The sequence below is a fragment of the Nycticebus coucang genome, chromosome 12 (genome assembly GCF_027406575.1).
Source record: "Nycticebus coucang isolate mNycCou1 chromosome 12, mNycCou1.pri, whole genome shotgun sequence".
NCBI lineage: Eukaryota > Metazoa > Chordata > Mammalia > Primates > Lorisidae > Nycticebus > Nycticebus coucang.
Genome location: NC_069791.1, coordinates 84157515 through 84173829, shown reverse-complemented (window position 1 = coordinate 84173829; position 16315 = coordinate 84157515). Strand labels below are relative to the sequence as shown.

Below are 16315 nucleotides of genomic sequence, written 5' to 3'. Positions count from 1 at the left end.
GCTGGAATCTATCCACTCTTGCCCCTGCATTATTCTGTGTTGGCTTCATTTTTAGGCAGGCTCTTCCCTCATATAGGAGCAAATATCTGAAAAGCCATACATCCCAAAGACATAGTAGGAAACAGGACTTTTTTTTTCTCATAGTTCCAATAAAAGCCCTGGGGTGATGCTCAGTTTGGCCTGGCCTGGATCACATACTAGTCTTCAAGCCGATCATTGGCTGGGGGATTGGGGCGGGGGAGGGGGGGCAAGAGAGTGTCAGGGGAGTGCTCTGGTTGACCAGAGATGAGCCACCTCTGGAGTGGCAGGTATGGATGTCAGCCCCACCCAGACCACTACCTGAGAATAAGGTAGGAAGAGTGACTCCCGCAAGGAATCTCTGGAGGGAAGGGACAGGCCACACCCAGCACCAGCATCCCCCACCATTTACACATTTTTTTTTAAAAATTAAAAGTTAAAAAAAAAGAGGAAACTCTAGGGGAAGGGAAACAAACTGGACCAGTTTAAATGCCCCCTGGGTTTTGCACCTGGACTAGCCATGGGATTAAATTGGTCGTTGTGTCTGGGCCATGGCTTAGTGGGTGTGTAGTTGGTCAGGGCTGCCCTGGGCCTCAAGATACTAGGTCTGAGGTAGAAGGGTGAAGTCCAGCTTTTGTTGGTAGGAATAGGAGCTACTGAGACACCACACCCTCTCTCTCCCTTCCCAAGGACAGAGCTGAGCCTAAAGAATTCAGTCACTGGGGCTGGGTGCCGTGTCTCAAGCCTATAAACCCAGCACTTGGGAGGCCGAGGCAGGTGGATTGCCTGAGCTCGCTGGTTCCAGACCAGCCTGACTAGCTATGAGCTAAGACGCCACTACACACTACCAAGGGTGACCAAGTGAGACTCTTGTCTCAACAAAGAAAAGAAAAAATTCAGTCATTGATGAGAGCTAGTCACATGCTCCTAACCAATCCCAGGCCAGGGGACAGGATTGCCCTGATCAGATTAGACTATTGAGGATTAACCCTGGAGCTGGGGATAGGTTTACCTGTCCTGAGCAGGGAGTACCCAAACCTGGGGTCATAGATGCTGGGTGGGTGTTTAGCCATGTCTGTTACTGTACTTAGACACCAGCTGTGGCACAGGCCGAGTCAGATAAATTCTAAGAAGAGAGAGAAATGGGGAACTTGTTGTAGAATTTTTAGGATGGCGGGCTGGATGCAGTGGCTCAAGCCCCTAATCCTAGCACTCTGGGAGGCCGAGGCAGGTGGATTGCTTGAGCTCACGAGTTCAAGACCAGCCTGAGCAACAGTGAGACTCGTCTCTAAATATAGCCAGGCACTGTGGTGGGTACCTATAGTCCCAGCTGCTTGGGAAACTGAGGCAAGAGGATCACATGAGCTCAGGAGTTTGAGGTTGCCATGAGCTATGACACAACGGTACTCTACCAAGGGTGACAGTGAGACTCTGTCTCAAAAAAAAAAAGAAAAAGAATTTTGAGGATAGATACCCATTCTTCTGCATGATTTCTAGGCAAGGATGGGGAGTTTTAGCCTGGGCATTGAAGGATCCATAGGAGTTTTCTAGACAGGAAAGGAAGGTAAAAGTAGGCTAGGTGGAGGAGACAGCATGAGAAAAGGTTTGGAGGTTAAAAATTCATGGAATATTTGAAAATTGTGGGGATGTGGAAAAATGTTCAGTGTAAAAGCAGAAAGTGAGGCCATAAGTCTGTTTAGAGCCGTGAATACCACCATGCTCATGACAGTAATGGTTGTCGTTTCTTGTATGCTTGCTCTGTGCAAGGCACAACACATATGGTCACCGGTTGTTGGCAAAGCCCTGCAGGGAGGAAGGTGTGTTTGGTCTCTGTTTTAGAGATGAGGAAACAGAGGCTTAAAGAGGTGAAGCGACTTGCCTGGGGTCACACAGCTGGAAATTGCACAGCTGGGATTTGAATTCCAGAGCCTGAGCTGTTTTTGTTCCCCAGGATATTTCTCTCAGAGATGGTCTCCTGAACATCTGACCTTCTTATTAAACCCCACCCCCCAATGGGCGGCGCCTGTGGCTCAGTGAGTAGGGCGCTGGCCCCATATGCCGAGGGTGGTGGGTTCAAACCCAGCCCCGGCCAAACTGCAACAAAAAAATAGCCGGGCGTTGTGGCGGGCGCCTGTAGTCCCAGCTGCTCGGGAGGCTGAGGCAAGAGAATCGCGTAAGCCCAAGAGTTAGAGGTTGCTGTAAGCCGTGTGACGCCACGGCACTCTACCCGAGGGCGGTACAGTGAGACTTTTCTCTACAAAAAAAAAAAAAACCCCACCACAAGTCATTCCTTGGAAGCTCTGATTTCTCTTTTGTTTCCTAGTAAAACATTTCCCAATTCCCAGCACCCTTCCAAGATGTAAGATTTCTTTTGCTAACACACATCTATCTGTTGCTTCTTACGTATCTTTAGAAAGATGAAAGGGAGTGAGAATGTTTTCTCCCTTCCTTGACTTACCCCCAACACAAACCTACCCTCAGCTCTACTGTAATGGGAAAGCTCCCAGCTCCCCCCAGTATCTCCAGACATATACTGGGGCTTTGCTTCTTTTCTGTGAAAAACCTCCCCTTGGCTCCATTTGCACCAAACCATTTCCACGAACACTCTTCCAATCCACAATGGGCGTGTGGGAGCTGGGAAGAAACAGCAGGGAGAGGAGTAACAGGCCAAAAACTCAGGTCACTCGCTTTCTGCCAGAATCCATACAAACACAGCTTTCATTTCATTTCTCATTTGTAAAGCATTTTGTTTGTTTGTTTGTTTGTTTGTTTTTTGGTAAAAGTAATATTTACCTGAAGTAAAAATTTGAATAGAAGTATGTTTCTCTCCCAACCCCAACTCCCAGGTCCTCTTCCCAGAAAGTGACCCCTGTTGCCTGTCTCTTGGCAGGAGGGAAAGGATGGCAAGGTTTGGGCAGGCAGAGGGCGTGGAGGCATGCACATCCTCCCAGAGAGAGCTTATGTCTGTCCAAGCAAACGTGTGTGTGTTCATTCATCACTGTCTTAGTTTTCTATTGCTGCATGATAACATTACTGCCAACTTCACAGCTTTAAACAACACCCATTTGTTATCTCACAGTTTTTGTGGATCAGGTGTCTGGCATAGCTTAGCTGGGCCCTCTGTTTCAGTGTCTGACAGGCTATCCTTGAGGTACGAGCTTGGGCTGCGGTTTCATCTGAGGCCCACTCCCAGCATATAGATATTGGAGCATTCAGCTCCTTGCACGCTGTTAGACTGAGAGCCTCTAAGCTTCTTGCTGCTGGTTTTAGGCTACCTTGAATTCCTTCCCTTATGGCTTTCTCAAAGCCATCAAGGGAGAGAGAGTGGCCTAGCAGGCAGGATATTACAGTCTTATGTTGTGTAATCACATGCCTGCAGTCCCCACGTATTCCATCACCATTGCCATTCTTTAATGGGTCCAACTCACACTCAAGAGGACTCGGCCAAAGTGGGCTTTATGTGGACCATCTTAGAGTTTGTCTGTGATGATGACCACTACGCTTCCTTTTAAAAAAAATGTAAAAGGAAGCAGAAAACATACTAATCTACATTTTACCTTGTTTACTTAACAATAGATCCTAGAGGTCACTTCCTATTGGGAACTAGATTGGGCAGAGCCTTAGGTTCTAGGCCAGTGAGTTTGGGCTTGACCATGGAGCTGCCAGGGAGTCCACAGAAGACAGGCAGGGAGGCAGTGACCCTATTAGTGCTTCAGAAAGATCACCTCATGTTTCGTGTGTACCAGGCCTATTCCAAGTGTATACCTGTGTTAACCCATTTCACCCTCACCACAGCTTTCCATGTAGGCACTTGTAGCAATATTACCCCCATTCACAGAAGAGAACTTTGAGGTCCAGATTATATCATTGATTTAAGATCACACAGCCAGTTGGCGCCAAGCATGGTGGCACAAGCCTGTAATCCCAGCTCCTCAGGAGACTGAAGAGGGAGGATTGCTTGAGCCCAGAAGTTCAAATCTAGCCCATAGTGAGACTCTAAAAGAAACAAAATGAAATAAGATCACGCTGAAGGGGTGGTAACATATTTTATGCTTGCTTTATAGATAAGGAACCTAAAACTCAGAAAGGTTAATCAGCTTACCCGAGTAGTGTAATATGGCCATTAGCACAGGAGCTGCCACCCTCACCCATCTCGCTCTGTCTGATCCAGTTGCAGAGGGACCAGCAATGGAACACCCAGGCTGGTGGCTCATACAAATTGCAGGGTCAACTATGGACAGCAGCTGGGTGGCCTACCCCCCGGTGGGGTGCTGATGTCTCCCTTTTCTCTACCAGTTCAGAATCTATAATGTGACCTACATGGAAACTGTCCTCCGCATCACAGCCAGCACCCTAAAATCTGAGGTATCCTACAGGGCGCGGGTAAGGGCCTGGGCTGAGAGCTATAACAGCACCTGGAGTGAGTGGAGCCCCAGCGTCAGATGGCTTAACTGTGAGTACCCCAAACAGTCAGAATTGCTGCTTCCCATTTTCACTCTGTGGCCAAGACACTTCCCCTGACTGAGTCTCTGGGTTTTCGTGTCACAGTGCCTCTAACTGCAGGTGGCAGTTACTGACTGATGTGGCGTTGGTCAGGGTGGGTAGGCTAAGCTGTAGTAACAGATAGTTCCACAATTTCCATGGCTTAATGCTACCAGGAATATATTTCTTGCTAGTATAATAGTCCAGTGTAAATATTAAAAGTTTGTAGGTAGTTTCTTCCCCGTGGAAATTTAGAAAGTGGAGTTCAGTCCATCTTGTGGTCCCATTGTTTTCTAGGACAAAAGCTTATCTGTTTTTGTGTCCTCGGCCCCATCAGCAGTCTGGTGAAGCCTATGGACCTCATCTCAAAATAATATTTTTAAATATATAAAATTAATTATATGGGATTACAAAGGAAACTAGTTATGTGGCAATGTAGTTATAAAAATATTTTCAAAACTTTTTAAATCTAGGAATATATGTGCTTCCTTATTAACAAATAACAAGATCTAGTGATAGAGCTCATAAATACTATAATTTCGAAGTAGATGTACTTAAATAATATTTCATGATACTGCAACTGTCATGTGATACGAGAATAACTGTGATTTCTGTTGGGAACAGGAGCGCTGATGCTGCTCAGAACCACTGATGTCCTTTGCTCCCTCCATTCTCAATGGAAGGAGTTGTTAGGTGTCAGAGGGAACAATAAATATGTCATTTCTTTCCCTTCTAAGTTCCCAGACCCCTGGATTCTATCTGTAGCCATATTGGAGATCTGTGGACCCCAAGTTAAGGATCCCTGCTCCAGGGCCCTGCTGTAGTTTGCATCCAGCCAGCAGGAGGGCAGTGGGAGCACGGAGACTGCACCTGCTTCTTAAAGGCAGGAAGCCCAGAAGTAACTGACATCACTTCCTCTCAAATTCTGTTCGTGAAAATGAGCTGCAAGGGAGGCTGGGAAATGTACAGACCTCTGTGCTTCCAGGAGAGAGTGGGAAGTTCTTGATGTGAAAGTTCTTGAGCTTTAGAGGAGCAGAGGAGAGTAAAGAGGCCAGTGTGGCAAGGACTCAGTGTGTGAGAGGGATCGTGGGGGAGGTGACACGAGTCTCAGAGAGGGACAAGACCCTGGGGCCCCAGCTCTGGGAAATGGCCCCAATTCATGTCATCCGCTCACTCTTCCAGCCTACAAGGAGCCCTTTGAGAAGCGCCTCCCACTCGGTGTCAGCATCTCTTGTGTCGTCATCCTGGCCATCAGCCTATCGTGCTACTTCAGCATCATCAAGTGAGTCCTGAGGCTGCTGAGCCCGCCCTCCGGGGTGCAGGATGGGAGGGAGGTCTCCTCCGCTCTGTCCACTGGCAGGCCTTTCAGTCAATGATAGGTATTTATTGAGCAGCTACTATGTGTTAACCCTTGAGAGTAGAGCTACAAACAAGACTGACAAGGACCCTATGTTCCTAAAACCACATCTCTGTGGGGAGGCAGAAAATGCTGCCTCAACAGATGGTTTTCCATAGTGACCCTGCCCCAAAGGGCATAGACCAGGGTGGAGGGCAGCAGAGATATTCAGGGTATTCTTTGATGGGGAGGGGGGTCCAGGGAGGCCTCTTAGAGACAGGAGAGTTTGAGCTGGGGAGAGCAAGCTGGCCGGGGAGGAGTTGGCTCAAAGGAATGGAGTCATCCCGTGTCCCCTTGTCACCTCAGGTGCCTAGGGTCTGGTTCAGACACTTGGGGGCAAGTGGCAAGAGCCAGAGAAGTCCAAGACAGTTGCCCTGATGGAACCTGGAGGCCTGATTGGAATCCTGGCCTTGGTGCTTGGTAGCCAGTGACTGACAAGTTGCTGGAAGCCCTGAGCCTTGGGCTTCCCTTTTGCTGGTTGAAAGTGACTGTGAAAACATACCTCATCAGCCATAAAAGCCGAGCCACTGTAAAGGATTGGAGGCAGAGAGGAGAGGCTGGAAGGTGGTAGAAGGAGCCTTGTTTCGAGTGAGTTCTATCCAGACTTTGAAAGCATGGTGTCTCAGAACCTCAGCTTTCACCCCTCTGAAATGGGACTAGAAAGCCCTACCTCCCTGAGCAGGATTACGGGTGGCTGAGGATAGGCAGGATGCAGGTTTCCCTTCACGTCTTGTCACCAACACCTTCTGTTGATCCTGGGCTGGTTTCCCCTTCCCAGAGCCTCAGTTTTCCCATCCCCTGTCCCTCTTATCCCCACTCACCACATCCCCATACACCGGCCACCTTGTTGTTCTTTGAAGGCACCAGGCACACTCTTCTCTCAGCTTTGCAGTTGCTGTGCTCCCTGTGGAAGGTACTGGCCCCAGACGGCAGCAGGCTTGCTGCTCCTGCTGCTCTGCCCCTTGCTGCCTGGCTCAGGTGTTACACGCCCCCATCACAGAGGCCTTCCCTGGTCACACTCCCATCCCTCTCCTCCATCCTCTCCAACCCTTCATCCCTCTCCAACCCTTCATCTTTGTTCATGGCACTATTGCCATGATGAGTGATGTCATATAGTCCTTTATGTATGTGTTGGTTACCCATCTGCCACCTATATAGGGCTGGCTCCCCAAAGGCAGGGATCTTTGTCTTGTTCACTACTGTGGCCCTAATAAGTGGAACACAGTAGGTGCTCAACAAGTGGCACAGTGCGTGGAACACAGTAGGTTCTCCATAAATATATGTTGACTGCAAAAGTGGGTGGAGGCCATCTGGGACTTTCTGCCCAGTGATGGCCTGCTGTGGCTTTGGCAGATGCAGAGAGACAGGAGGAGTCTGCCTCTGTGGGTCCCCAGAGTCTCAGGCCACCCTAGTCCTCTCCTTGGGAGTTTTTCCTCAGCAGCTCCAGAGAGGGGAATTGTTGAGGGGAAACTCAGAACACTCTGTCTACAGTTTGCGTCTCTGCTCATCTCCTGGGGCCTCATTCCCACAGGGGACAGAGGTGGCCTGGTTGGGAACTCTTATCTTGGTAGCAGAATGCTGGAGTACAAACCTGACTCTGCCACTTGCCAGCTCCCATTTCACCTCTTTGGGCCTCAGTCTTCTCATCTGTAGAATAGGGTTAGCAGCGGAATCCATTTCACCGGGTTAGGGTGAGAAGCCAGTGGTTTGGCATCCAAAGATCAGCCTGGTCTCTGAGACTAATAAGCACCAATGATCATGACAGTTTCTATGGGAAAAACATTAACTTTTGCCTGTTATTTTCAGGATTAAGAAAGAATGGTGGGACCAGATTCCCAACCCAGCACACAGCACCCTTAAGGCTATTGTCATCCAGGACTCTCAGGTAGGAGGTCATTGGCTGGGATGCCTTGCACTGCACACATTGGGAACATGGTTCAAAACATCAGGGATATCGGGGGTGTTCGCTGGCTTTTGGAAGAGCAAATTGTCAGTTAGGAAGGCCCAGGGTAGGCTGATGCAGCAGCTTAAGCCATCGTTAGGACCCTGGAGCCCTCTCCCTTCAGTGCTCCCATGGCTACTCTTTCAGGCTGGGGTGGGGTCTGGGGTGGGTCTCTGGGTTTCTTCCCTTCTGGGGAGATGAATGTCCTTTCCCAGGGAGGTGCCTGTACCAGGAGAAGGAACAGGTTTTCTGTGTCTTCTTCTTAAGAGCAGGAAACTGGCCAGGCACGTGACTCATACCTGTAATCCCAGCACTTTGGGAGGCTGAGGCAGGAAGATTACTTGAGGCCAGGAGTTCGAGACCAGCCTGGACAACACAGTGAAACTCTGTTTCTACAAAAAGTACAAAAATTAGCTGTATGTAATGCTGCACATCTATAGTCCCAGTTACTCAGGAGGCTGAGGTAGGAGGGTCTCTTGAGCCCAGGAGTTTAAGGCTGCAGTGAGCTATGATGGCACCACTGCACTAGCCTGGGAGACAGAGTGAGACCCTGTCTCTAAAAAGAAAAGAGAGAGAGCAGGAAACTGCCTCTGAAGCAGCAGCAAATGCCTCCTCACTACTCACTGGCCTGATTATATCCCACGCTCTTTCCTCATCCAGACACCAGCAAGGGAGTGGGAATACCTAACTACCAGCCAAGTAGCCTCCCCTGAGCAAGGCTGTGTGGGTAACGGGTGGGGTTGTCCTGAGCAGTGTCAGCGTTCTCTAAGGAGGAGCACAGGAGCTGCAGGCCCTGTCTGGAAAAGCAGGTTTCTGGCAGACTCTAGAATCCAGGGTACTGGCTTTGAATCCTGGCTGACACCTACCTGACGTGTGGACTTGAAAAAGCTGCTTAACTTCTCTGAGGCTTGACTTCCTCATGTGGGCTGTAACAGCATTACCTGTAAGGGCTGACATTGAATTCTCTGAGACAATGTATGGAAAGTGTGTGTGACAGAGTCTTGCACATACTAAGTGTCATTTAGGTATCAGTTAGTATTCACTACATCACAAGTCATCCCAAAATGTAAAAACTTCCAACAACCATTTATTTAGCTGATGCTTCTGAAGGCAGGCAGTTTGCGCTGGGCCTGGCAGTGGGAGTACAGGGGAGTCTGGGCTGGTGGGACAGTCCAGACTATACTGGCCGGTCCCAGCGGCCTCTCTTGGGTCTGGCAGTTGCTTGACCCTCACCACACACCTCTCATCTCCCGGTCAGCTAGTCCAGGCTTGTCCATAGAGTGCCCAGAACTAGCACGATGTCATTTCTACATGTCATTTCTCTTTATCAAAGCAAGTCCCATGGCTAGGTTAGATCCAGGGGGTGGGAGCAACTGCAGAGCATGGTGGCTGTTGCTGCCATCGACCACAGTGACTGTTAATATGTACTAGGACAGTATTATAATTTCTGGACACTGAGACTCAGAGGGCATAAGTAACCTATTTGGATCTCAGACCTGTGTGATGTCAACAAGGCTTGTGTTCTTTCCCTGGCAGGCACTTACTGAGCCTGGCCATATGCCTGGCCAGGCTGAAAGGCTTCTGTACCCCGTTTCATTGGCTGTCTCTGTATTTTAGGTGTTGCTGTGGGAGAGGCGGTCCCGTGGCCAGGAACCAGCCAAGTGCCCGTACGTATCTGAACTTAGGTCACAGCCTGTGTGATAGAACTGGGGAGACACCCTCCCCCCCCGCCCCACCCATGTCTACCTTCTCTTCCCTGGCATTTGGCAGTTGTCCTGTGACAGTAGGCTTCAAGGCGTGGTGGGTGGGGGAGGACTGGGAAGGTGGACTATTGGCAATGCCCCTGAGTGCCACTAGTGGGTCAGGCACATGCTGAGCTCTCTTGGGAGTGCCCAGCCTGGCCTGAGCAAGGCTGATACAGTTAACAACCAGGGCAGCTGTGCTAGCTATTAAAATATTGACCTAATTATATACTCATTGGCAAACAGCCATGTCCTGAACCCGCAAGTGTGCCTACACCACTCTTGTCTCCTGAGTGCCTCCCTTGGGGCCTCCTGCACCTACCCACGATCCAGTAATCAAAGGGTTTACACTTGGCACAGCAGAGGATTCTGGAATCCTGCTTCAGCCCAATGTACCACATCCATTCTAACTGGTTGTGGCTTATGTTGTGGTGTTGTTTTTAAATATCATCATCTCTGATAAAGATGTTTCCTTATTTAATAAATTGAGTTTGAACTTGGTGCCAGGCCATGTGCTGGGCTCCAGAAATCCCAGAGTAAAACATAGACCATGCCCTGAAAGAGTTCCCAGTCTAGCAATGAAGATAGACTGGTAGATTTTTTAATTATAAAGTCAGGAGACATGTCTACAATAGATAGACATTGGTACAGGGTCATTTCAAGCTGGTCTTTGAAGGATGAATAGGAGTTTTTCAAGTGTCAAAAGTGAACCCTGACCAAACTTTTGTTTGCTTTTGCAGACACTGGAAGACTTGTCTTACCAAGCTCCTGCCCTGTTTGCTAGAACATGGCATGAAGAAGGAGGGGGATTCCCCCAAGGCTGCCAGAAATGGGCCTTCCCAGGGCCCTGAAAAATCAGCCTGGCTCCCAGTGGAGGTCAGCAAGACAGTCCTCTGGCCAGAGAGCATCTGTGTGGTGGGGTGTGTGGAATTATTTGAGGCCCCGGTGGAGAATGAAGAGGAAGAAGTGGAGGAAGACAAAGGGAGCTTCTGCACATCACCAGACAGCAGTGGGGACAGCTTCCAGGATGGCAGGCTGGGCATCATGGCCCGGATGACAGAGGACCTGCTCCTGGACCTGCTCGGGGGTGAGCAGGGGGGCTTCGGCCAGCAGGGCTTGGAGGAGTCATGCCTTCCTCCACCTTTGGAAAGCATGAACGCCGAGTTGCCCAATGCAGAGCTCAAGGAGACATCTTCCCAGGGCAAGGAGCAGCCTTTCAGCCTGGAGCCAAACCCTCCAGCCAGCCTGGCCCAGGGCCCAGCCTGCCTGGCTACCACAGAGATGCCTGTTGTCATTGCAGACAACCCTGCTTACCGCAGCTTCAGCAGCTCCCTGAGCCAATCCCTTAGTTCTAGAGAGCTTGATGCAGACCCACAACTGGCTGAGTGCTTGGAGGAAGGGGACTCTAGGATTCCCTGTGCCCCCCAGCCCTCAGAGCAGCCCCCAAATCTCCCACCTGAGCTGGAATCCTGGGAGCAGATCCTTCGCCAGAGCGTCCTTCAGCATGGGGCGGCCACAGCGCACACCTCAGCCCTCAGCAGTGGCTATCGGGAGTTTATGCAAGTGGTGAAGCAGGGCAGCTCCCAGGACAGCCAGGTAGCGGGCTTGGGCCCCTCGGGAGAGGCTGGGTACAAGGCCTTCTCAAGTCTGCTCACCAGCAGTGCTATGTCACCAGAGACATCTGGACCTGGGGCCAGCAGTGAGCAAGGGGGCTACAAGCCCTTCCAGAACCTCATTCCTGCCTGTCCTGGGGACCCTGCCCCAGCCCCCATCCCCTTGTTCACCTTTGGACTGGACGTGGAGGCACCTGACAGCCCACAGAACTCACTCCTCCCCAGCAGCTCCCCAGAGCACCTCGGTCTAGAGCCAGGGCCAAAGGGCGAGGACAGGCAGAAACCCTTACCCCCCCTGGTGCAGGCCACAGACCCCCTCAGCAATGACCTGGGAAGTGGCATTGTCTACTCAGCCCTCACCTGCCATCTGTGTGGCCACTTGAAGCAGTGTCACGGCCAGGAGGAGAGCAGCCGGGCATCTGTGGTGGCCAGGCCCTGCTGTGGCTGCTGTTGTGGAGACCGGTCCTCACCCCCTCAGAGCCCCCAGAAGGCTCCAGACCCCTCTCCAGGTGGGGTTCCCCTGGAGGCCAGCCTCTCTCTGGCCTCCCTGGCACCCTTGGGCATCTCAGAGGAGAGTAAGTCCTCACTGTCCTTCCAGCCTGCCCCCAGCAGTGCTCAAGGCTCAAGCCAGACCCCCAAAATCATGAACCTGGTCTCCACAGAACCCACCTGCATGAGGGTTTCCTAGGTGCGTGCCCTCTCATTGCTGAGGCGTACAGGGAAGGACCGGGGTTTCTCCTGGCCTAGGAAATGCCTTCTGGAAAGCAGCCAGGCTCCCAGTTTTCCAAAAGACTTGAAGAACCTCAGTATGAAGATGTGGTGGCCTAACATTGAAGCCACAAGGATGGGACCCCTCCCCCGAACATTGACCTGGCCCTGCCACGTCTTATGGGAGTGGAGGTCACTGGACAGCTGTGCCCCATAGCAGGCACCTACAGGGATCAGGAGGTCGGTGGGCACCTCAGCTTATGAATGAGTTGTTGGAGATTCCATCCACAGCCTCTGCAGCAGACTGTCCCTGTCACATCTGCCCAAGGCATGTTTTGTTCACCAAATCACCATCGCCCACGTCTCTTACCAGCCTCCATCTCACTGAACTGGAAGCTGACCCTAGAAACCATCACAGCCACCCGGGGAATGACGTGGACGTCCTTGGGAAGTTGATGGGGAAATTAAAGTCCAGTGGGGATGGCCATGTGCCCAGAAGTGTCCGTGCATTCAACTCAGCCTTCTTGGGTTGGTGCTGGAGGCAGAATCTGGGCTGTCCAGGGGTGTTAAGTCAAGTGGGTGCAATAGAGAACATGAAAACTTTCAATGATCAAAACAGCAGCAATTTACCACTGTAAGGTTGGGGGCTTCTGTTGAGACTGGGATGCCCAACTACCTATGGCCAATCTCAGTGGACACCATCACGGGCAGCCACAGAGAAACCATAAGGGGATGGTTCATATCCTGTGGGCCAGCCAGAGCCAGGCAATCCAGAAGGCGCTGTCAGGTACCACTGTCCCTGAATGTTGGCCAGTGGGGTTGTGGGGAACGTGGGGACCTTGGGTTGATCAATACAGTTTGTGTGTGTCCTGAAGATTGTTTTAATAACGATATCTCTGTTTGCTGAGGAGGTTGTAACAGAGGGAATGGAGTTTTGTATAAAGGTTCTTTATTTGTACAATTTTTGTTTATTAAACAAACATATTGCCAGGCACTGTGGTGAGTACTTTATTTTTTTATTTTTTTGTTGTTGTTGCAGTTTGGCCGGGGCGGGGTCTGAACCCACCACCCTCGGCATATGGGGCCGGCGCCCCACTCACTGAGCCACAGGCGCCGCCCCTGAGTACTTTATTAACTTATCAAATCCTCCCGTCAAGTGGAATCAGGACACAAGAGGTCGAGTAACTTTGCTGTCTCTGTTTGGGTTCCCTGAGACAAGGATTCAGGTACAATTAGTTAGTTGGGGAAGGCATGAGGCAATAAAGGGTGTGTTATCAAAAATATCTCTAGTGTGGGCTCTGACAACCCTGTGAAACTCTGGAAGACTGCATGGCGCAGGCTCAGATCTGTCCCTGCAAAGGGGAGGGAGCTGGGGGAGTTGTGCACCAGCCCCCGCCCAGCACTGGTTGAGGGCAGCTTCCAGAAGCATTCATTCTCCAGTATTTCTAGCTGCTCCAGCAAAAAAGTCCCTGGACTGAGAGTTGAAAGTGTTTGAGGAGATGAGCACAGGACACCACTGGGTGCTATACTCTGCCAAGGTCACATAGCTAGTGACAGGCCCAGAACCGAATCCAGGTTGTGTCACACTTTCCCAGGCTCTCTGTGGGTGATCCAAGGTAGACAGAGTGTGAGTGGGCCTCAGATGGACAGGCAGGAGACCCTAAGCACCTCTGTCTCGGATCACTCTGCATCTGAGTAGCTGCCCTGACCACCCAAACTTGGGAGGCTTGGCTGTTCCTTCCTTCTTTGGAAGTGGCAGGGAGCTCACTAGCTCACATGCACCCCGATATTTGTTAGAAATACTGCTTTGTGCCAAGCCCGAAACAATCTTTTAGCTGCCAAATGTGGAAACTTAGCTCCAGAGAATAAAAGTGATTTACACACAGAATAGAGGCCAGACTCATTGTTCTGTCCCCAGGATCTTAGGAGACAGAAACTCGAGCTGTCCCCTTTGGCTCATCTTACTGGCTGGGCTTTGGGAAGCTGGCATGGAGAACTAGACAGTAGACACCGCCCACCTCTACTGGGACTTAAATCTACTCGCCCAGGCTCAGGGAAGCTGCAGCAGGACTGACCCCTCTTCTGCTTCTCCAGCTTACTATAGGGAAGGGGAGAGTGAAAAGACCATATATCCCATCAATATTTACTAAGCACCTGCTGTGTGCCAGACAGGCACTGTGCTAGGTGCTGAGGACACACATGTGAGTGAGACAAGTGAGGGCCCTTCCCTCCCATCCATAGGGGAGACAGACATTAAACAGAAAAGGAAAAGCCTTGAACACTGAAGAGTGCTACGAAGAAGGCGAACAGGGATCTGAGATGGGGGAGCTAACGGTGCTCAGCGACATCTGTGAGGAGGTGACATTAGCGCAGAACCTTCAACGGCTGGATGAAGCCAGGTTGAACTGGGAGAACACCAACCTGGGAAGAGAGTAGAGCAAATGCAAAGGCCCTGAGGCAGAAGGAGTTCGTTGTGATCACAGTGCAGAAAGATCAGCTACCAAGAAGAGAGCCAGGGCCAGAATTGGGAGGTAAGGCTGGGTCATGACGAAGGCCATAGTGAAGAATTTGTACTTTGGCTCAAATGCACATTAGCTCCACCCCATGAGAACCCTGATCCAACAGGGTCAGTTTTTCATCACTCTCCCTGGTCCCAAAACATAACCCACCCATGAGCAGGAGTCAAGGAGGGGAAGTGGAGCCACTTGGAAGTGTTCCTCCAGTAGGACTTGGCCACCTTGCAGAAGTGACAACAGCAACTGGGATGGTTAAAGTGCTCGTTGCTCTCACTCTGGAGCAAAGTGACCATAATCAGGAGTGAGCTAATTCACTCTAGGGAATGCTTGGCTGCCAAGGAATTTTCATGACACAGGACTTTAAAAGAATCTTTTTAAACTCTAGTGCTGTGGGCAGCGCCCATAGCTCAGTGGGTAGGGCGCTGACCACATACACTGGAGGCTGGCGGGTTCGAACTGGCCCAGGCCAAGTAAAACAACAATGACAACTGCAACAAAAAAATAGCTGAGCGTTGTGGTGGGCACCTGTAGTGCCAGCTACTTGGGAGGCTGAAACAAGAGAATCGCTTAAGCCCAAGAGTTTAGGGTTGCTGTGAGCTGTGACGCCACGGCACTCTACCCAGGGCAACGGCTTGAGACTTTGTCTCAAAATAAATAAAGATTTATTTATAATAAATAAAATCTGGTGCTAGGCCTCCATGCACTCATGTCCAAATCAGTCAAGAAATCCCAAGAGTCGTTGGGGCTATTTCTCTGGTTCTCTGTGTCCCTTTTGTCATACCCATGCCTTAGTTTTCCCATCTGTGAGCTAGGAAAGAGCAAATCTGCATCATAGACTTATGCCATTGCTGGTCTCTTTTAGCATCATCTTCATCCTCACCTAGGTTTCTCCCAACCTGGGTGGGGCACAGGAAAAAAGAATAAAAATGTACAAACAGCGTGGAAATCTAGAACGCTCAGCCCTGACCTCTGCTCTGACTCCGTCTCCCGGTCTCCCTGACTTGGTCTCTAATGCCTTCTGCTGCCTTTGGTTAATGTCCCCCCTCTCATCTTTTTATGTTTTAATTATAAAATAGATAACCTAAAATTTGCCATTTTAGGCATTTGATTGCATTTAGTACATTCACACTCTTGCATCCCCATCACTCCCCCTCAGAAATATTTTTTATGCCACAAAATTGAAATTCTTTATCCATTAAACACTTAACTCCCTCTCTCCCCTTTCCTGGCAGCCATTCTGCTTTCTGTCTCTCTGTCGCTGACAACTCTCAGTACCTCAGATGAGTAGAATCCTACAGAATTTGTCCTTTTGTGACTAGCTTACTTAATTTAGCATGATGTCTTCCAGGGTCATCCATGTAGTAGCATGCATCAGAATTTCCTTCCTTCTTAAGGCTGACTAATCCATTGTGTGAACATATATCACATATTTTTCCATTCGTATGTTGACAGACACTCAGGTTGCTTCCACCTTCTGGCTCTTGTGAATAATGCCACTGTAAGCATGGATATACAAATATCTGTTGGAGTCCCTGCTTTCAATTATGCTGGGGGTATACCCAAACACCTAGGTCCTATGGTGATTCTGTGTTTAATTATTTTTTGAGGAGGTAGGCATGTGCTTTTGTACTTTGCTTTCCCCCCCCACTTAACGTTGGCTCATTAGCAATATTCCACATTGCTTCGTAACGTAGCCATTTTTCTTTAATCGGAGTGGCATCCTTCCATATAGGATGTTGCCCATTCAGCTTGGAATTGCCATCCACAAACACAGCAGCTCATGGCTGGCCAGTCTAGAGGTGTTTGCAGGGAATCGTAGAATCCAATAGTTCCTCAATCAGACAGTTGCAGAATCAGTCCCAGGAGAAGGAGGCTCCCTTGCCTTCCCCAGGTGTCAT

The 16315-nt window shown here is 50.1% G+C and overlaps 1 protein-coding gene across 4 annotated transcripts in view; it reads left to right on the top strand.

Annotated features, from left to right (window-relative positions):
* Positions 1-12913, top strand: part of IL4R (interleukin 4 receptor) — a 45722-nt gene extending 32809 nt beyond the window's left edge. For all 4 annotated transcript variants that reach the window (XM_053556288.1, XM_053556289.1, XM_053556290.1 and 1 more), the window contains 5 exons: positions 4315-4471; positions 5683-5782; positions 7703-7781; positions 9456-9505; positions 10321-12913. In XM_053556288.1, the coding sequence (XP_053412263.1) occupies positions 4315-4471; positions 5683-5782; positions 7703-7781; positions 9456-9505; positions 10321-11881 (1947 nt within the window). In that variant the 3' untranslated portion in view covers positions 11882-12913. The remainder of the gene's footprint in view (positions 1-4314; positions 4472-5682; positions 5783-7702; positions 7782-9455; positions 9506-10320) is intronic.
* Positions 12914-16315: the final 3402 nt, after the last annotated feature.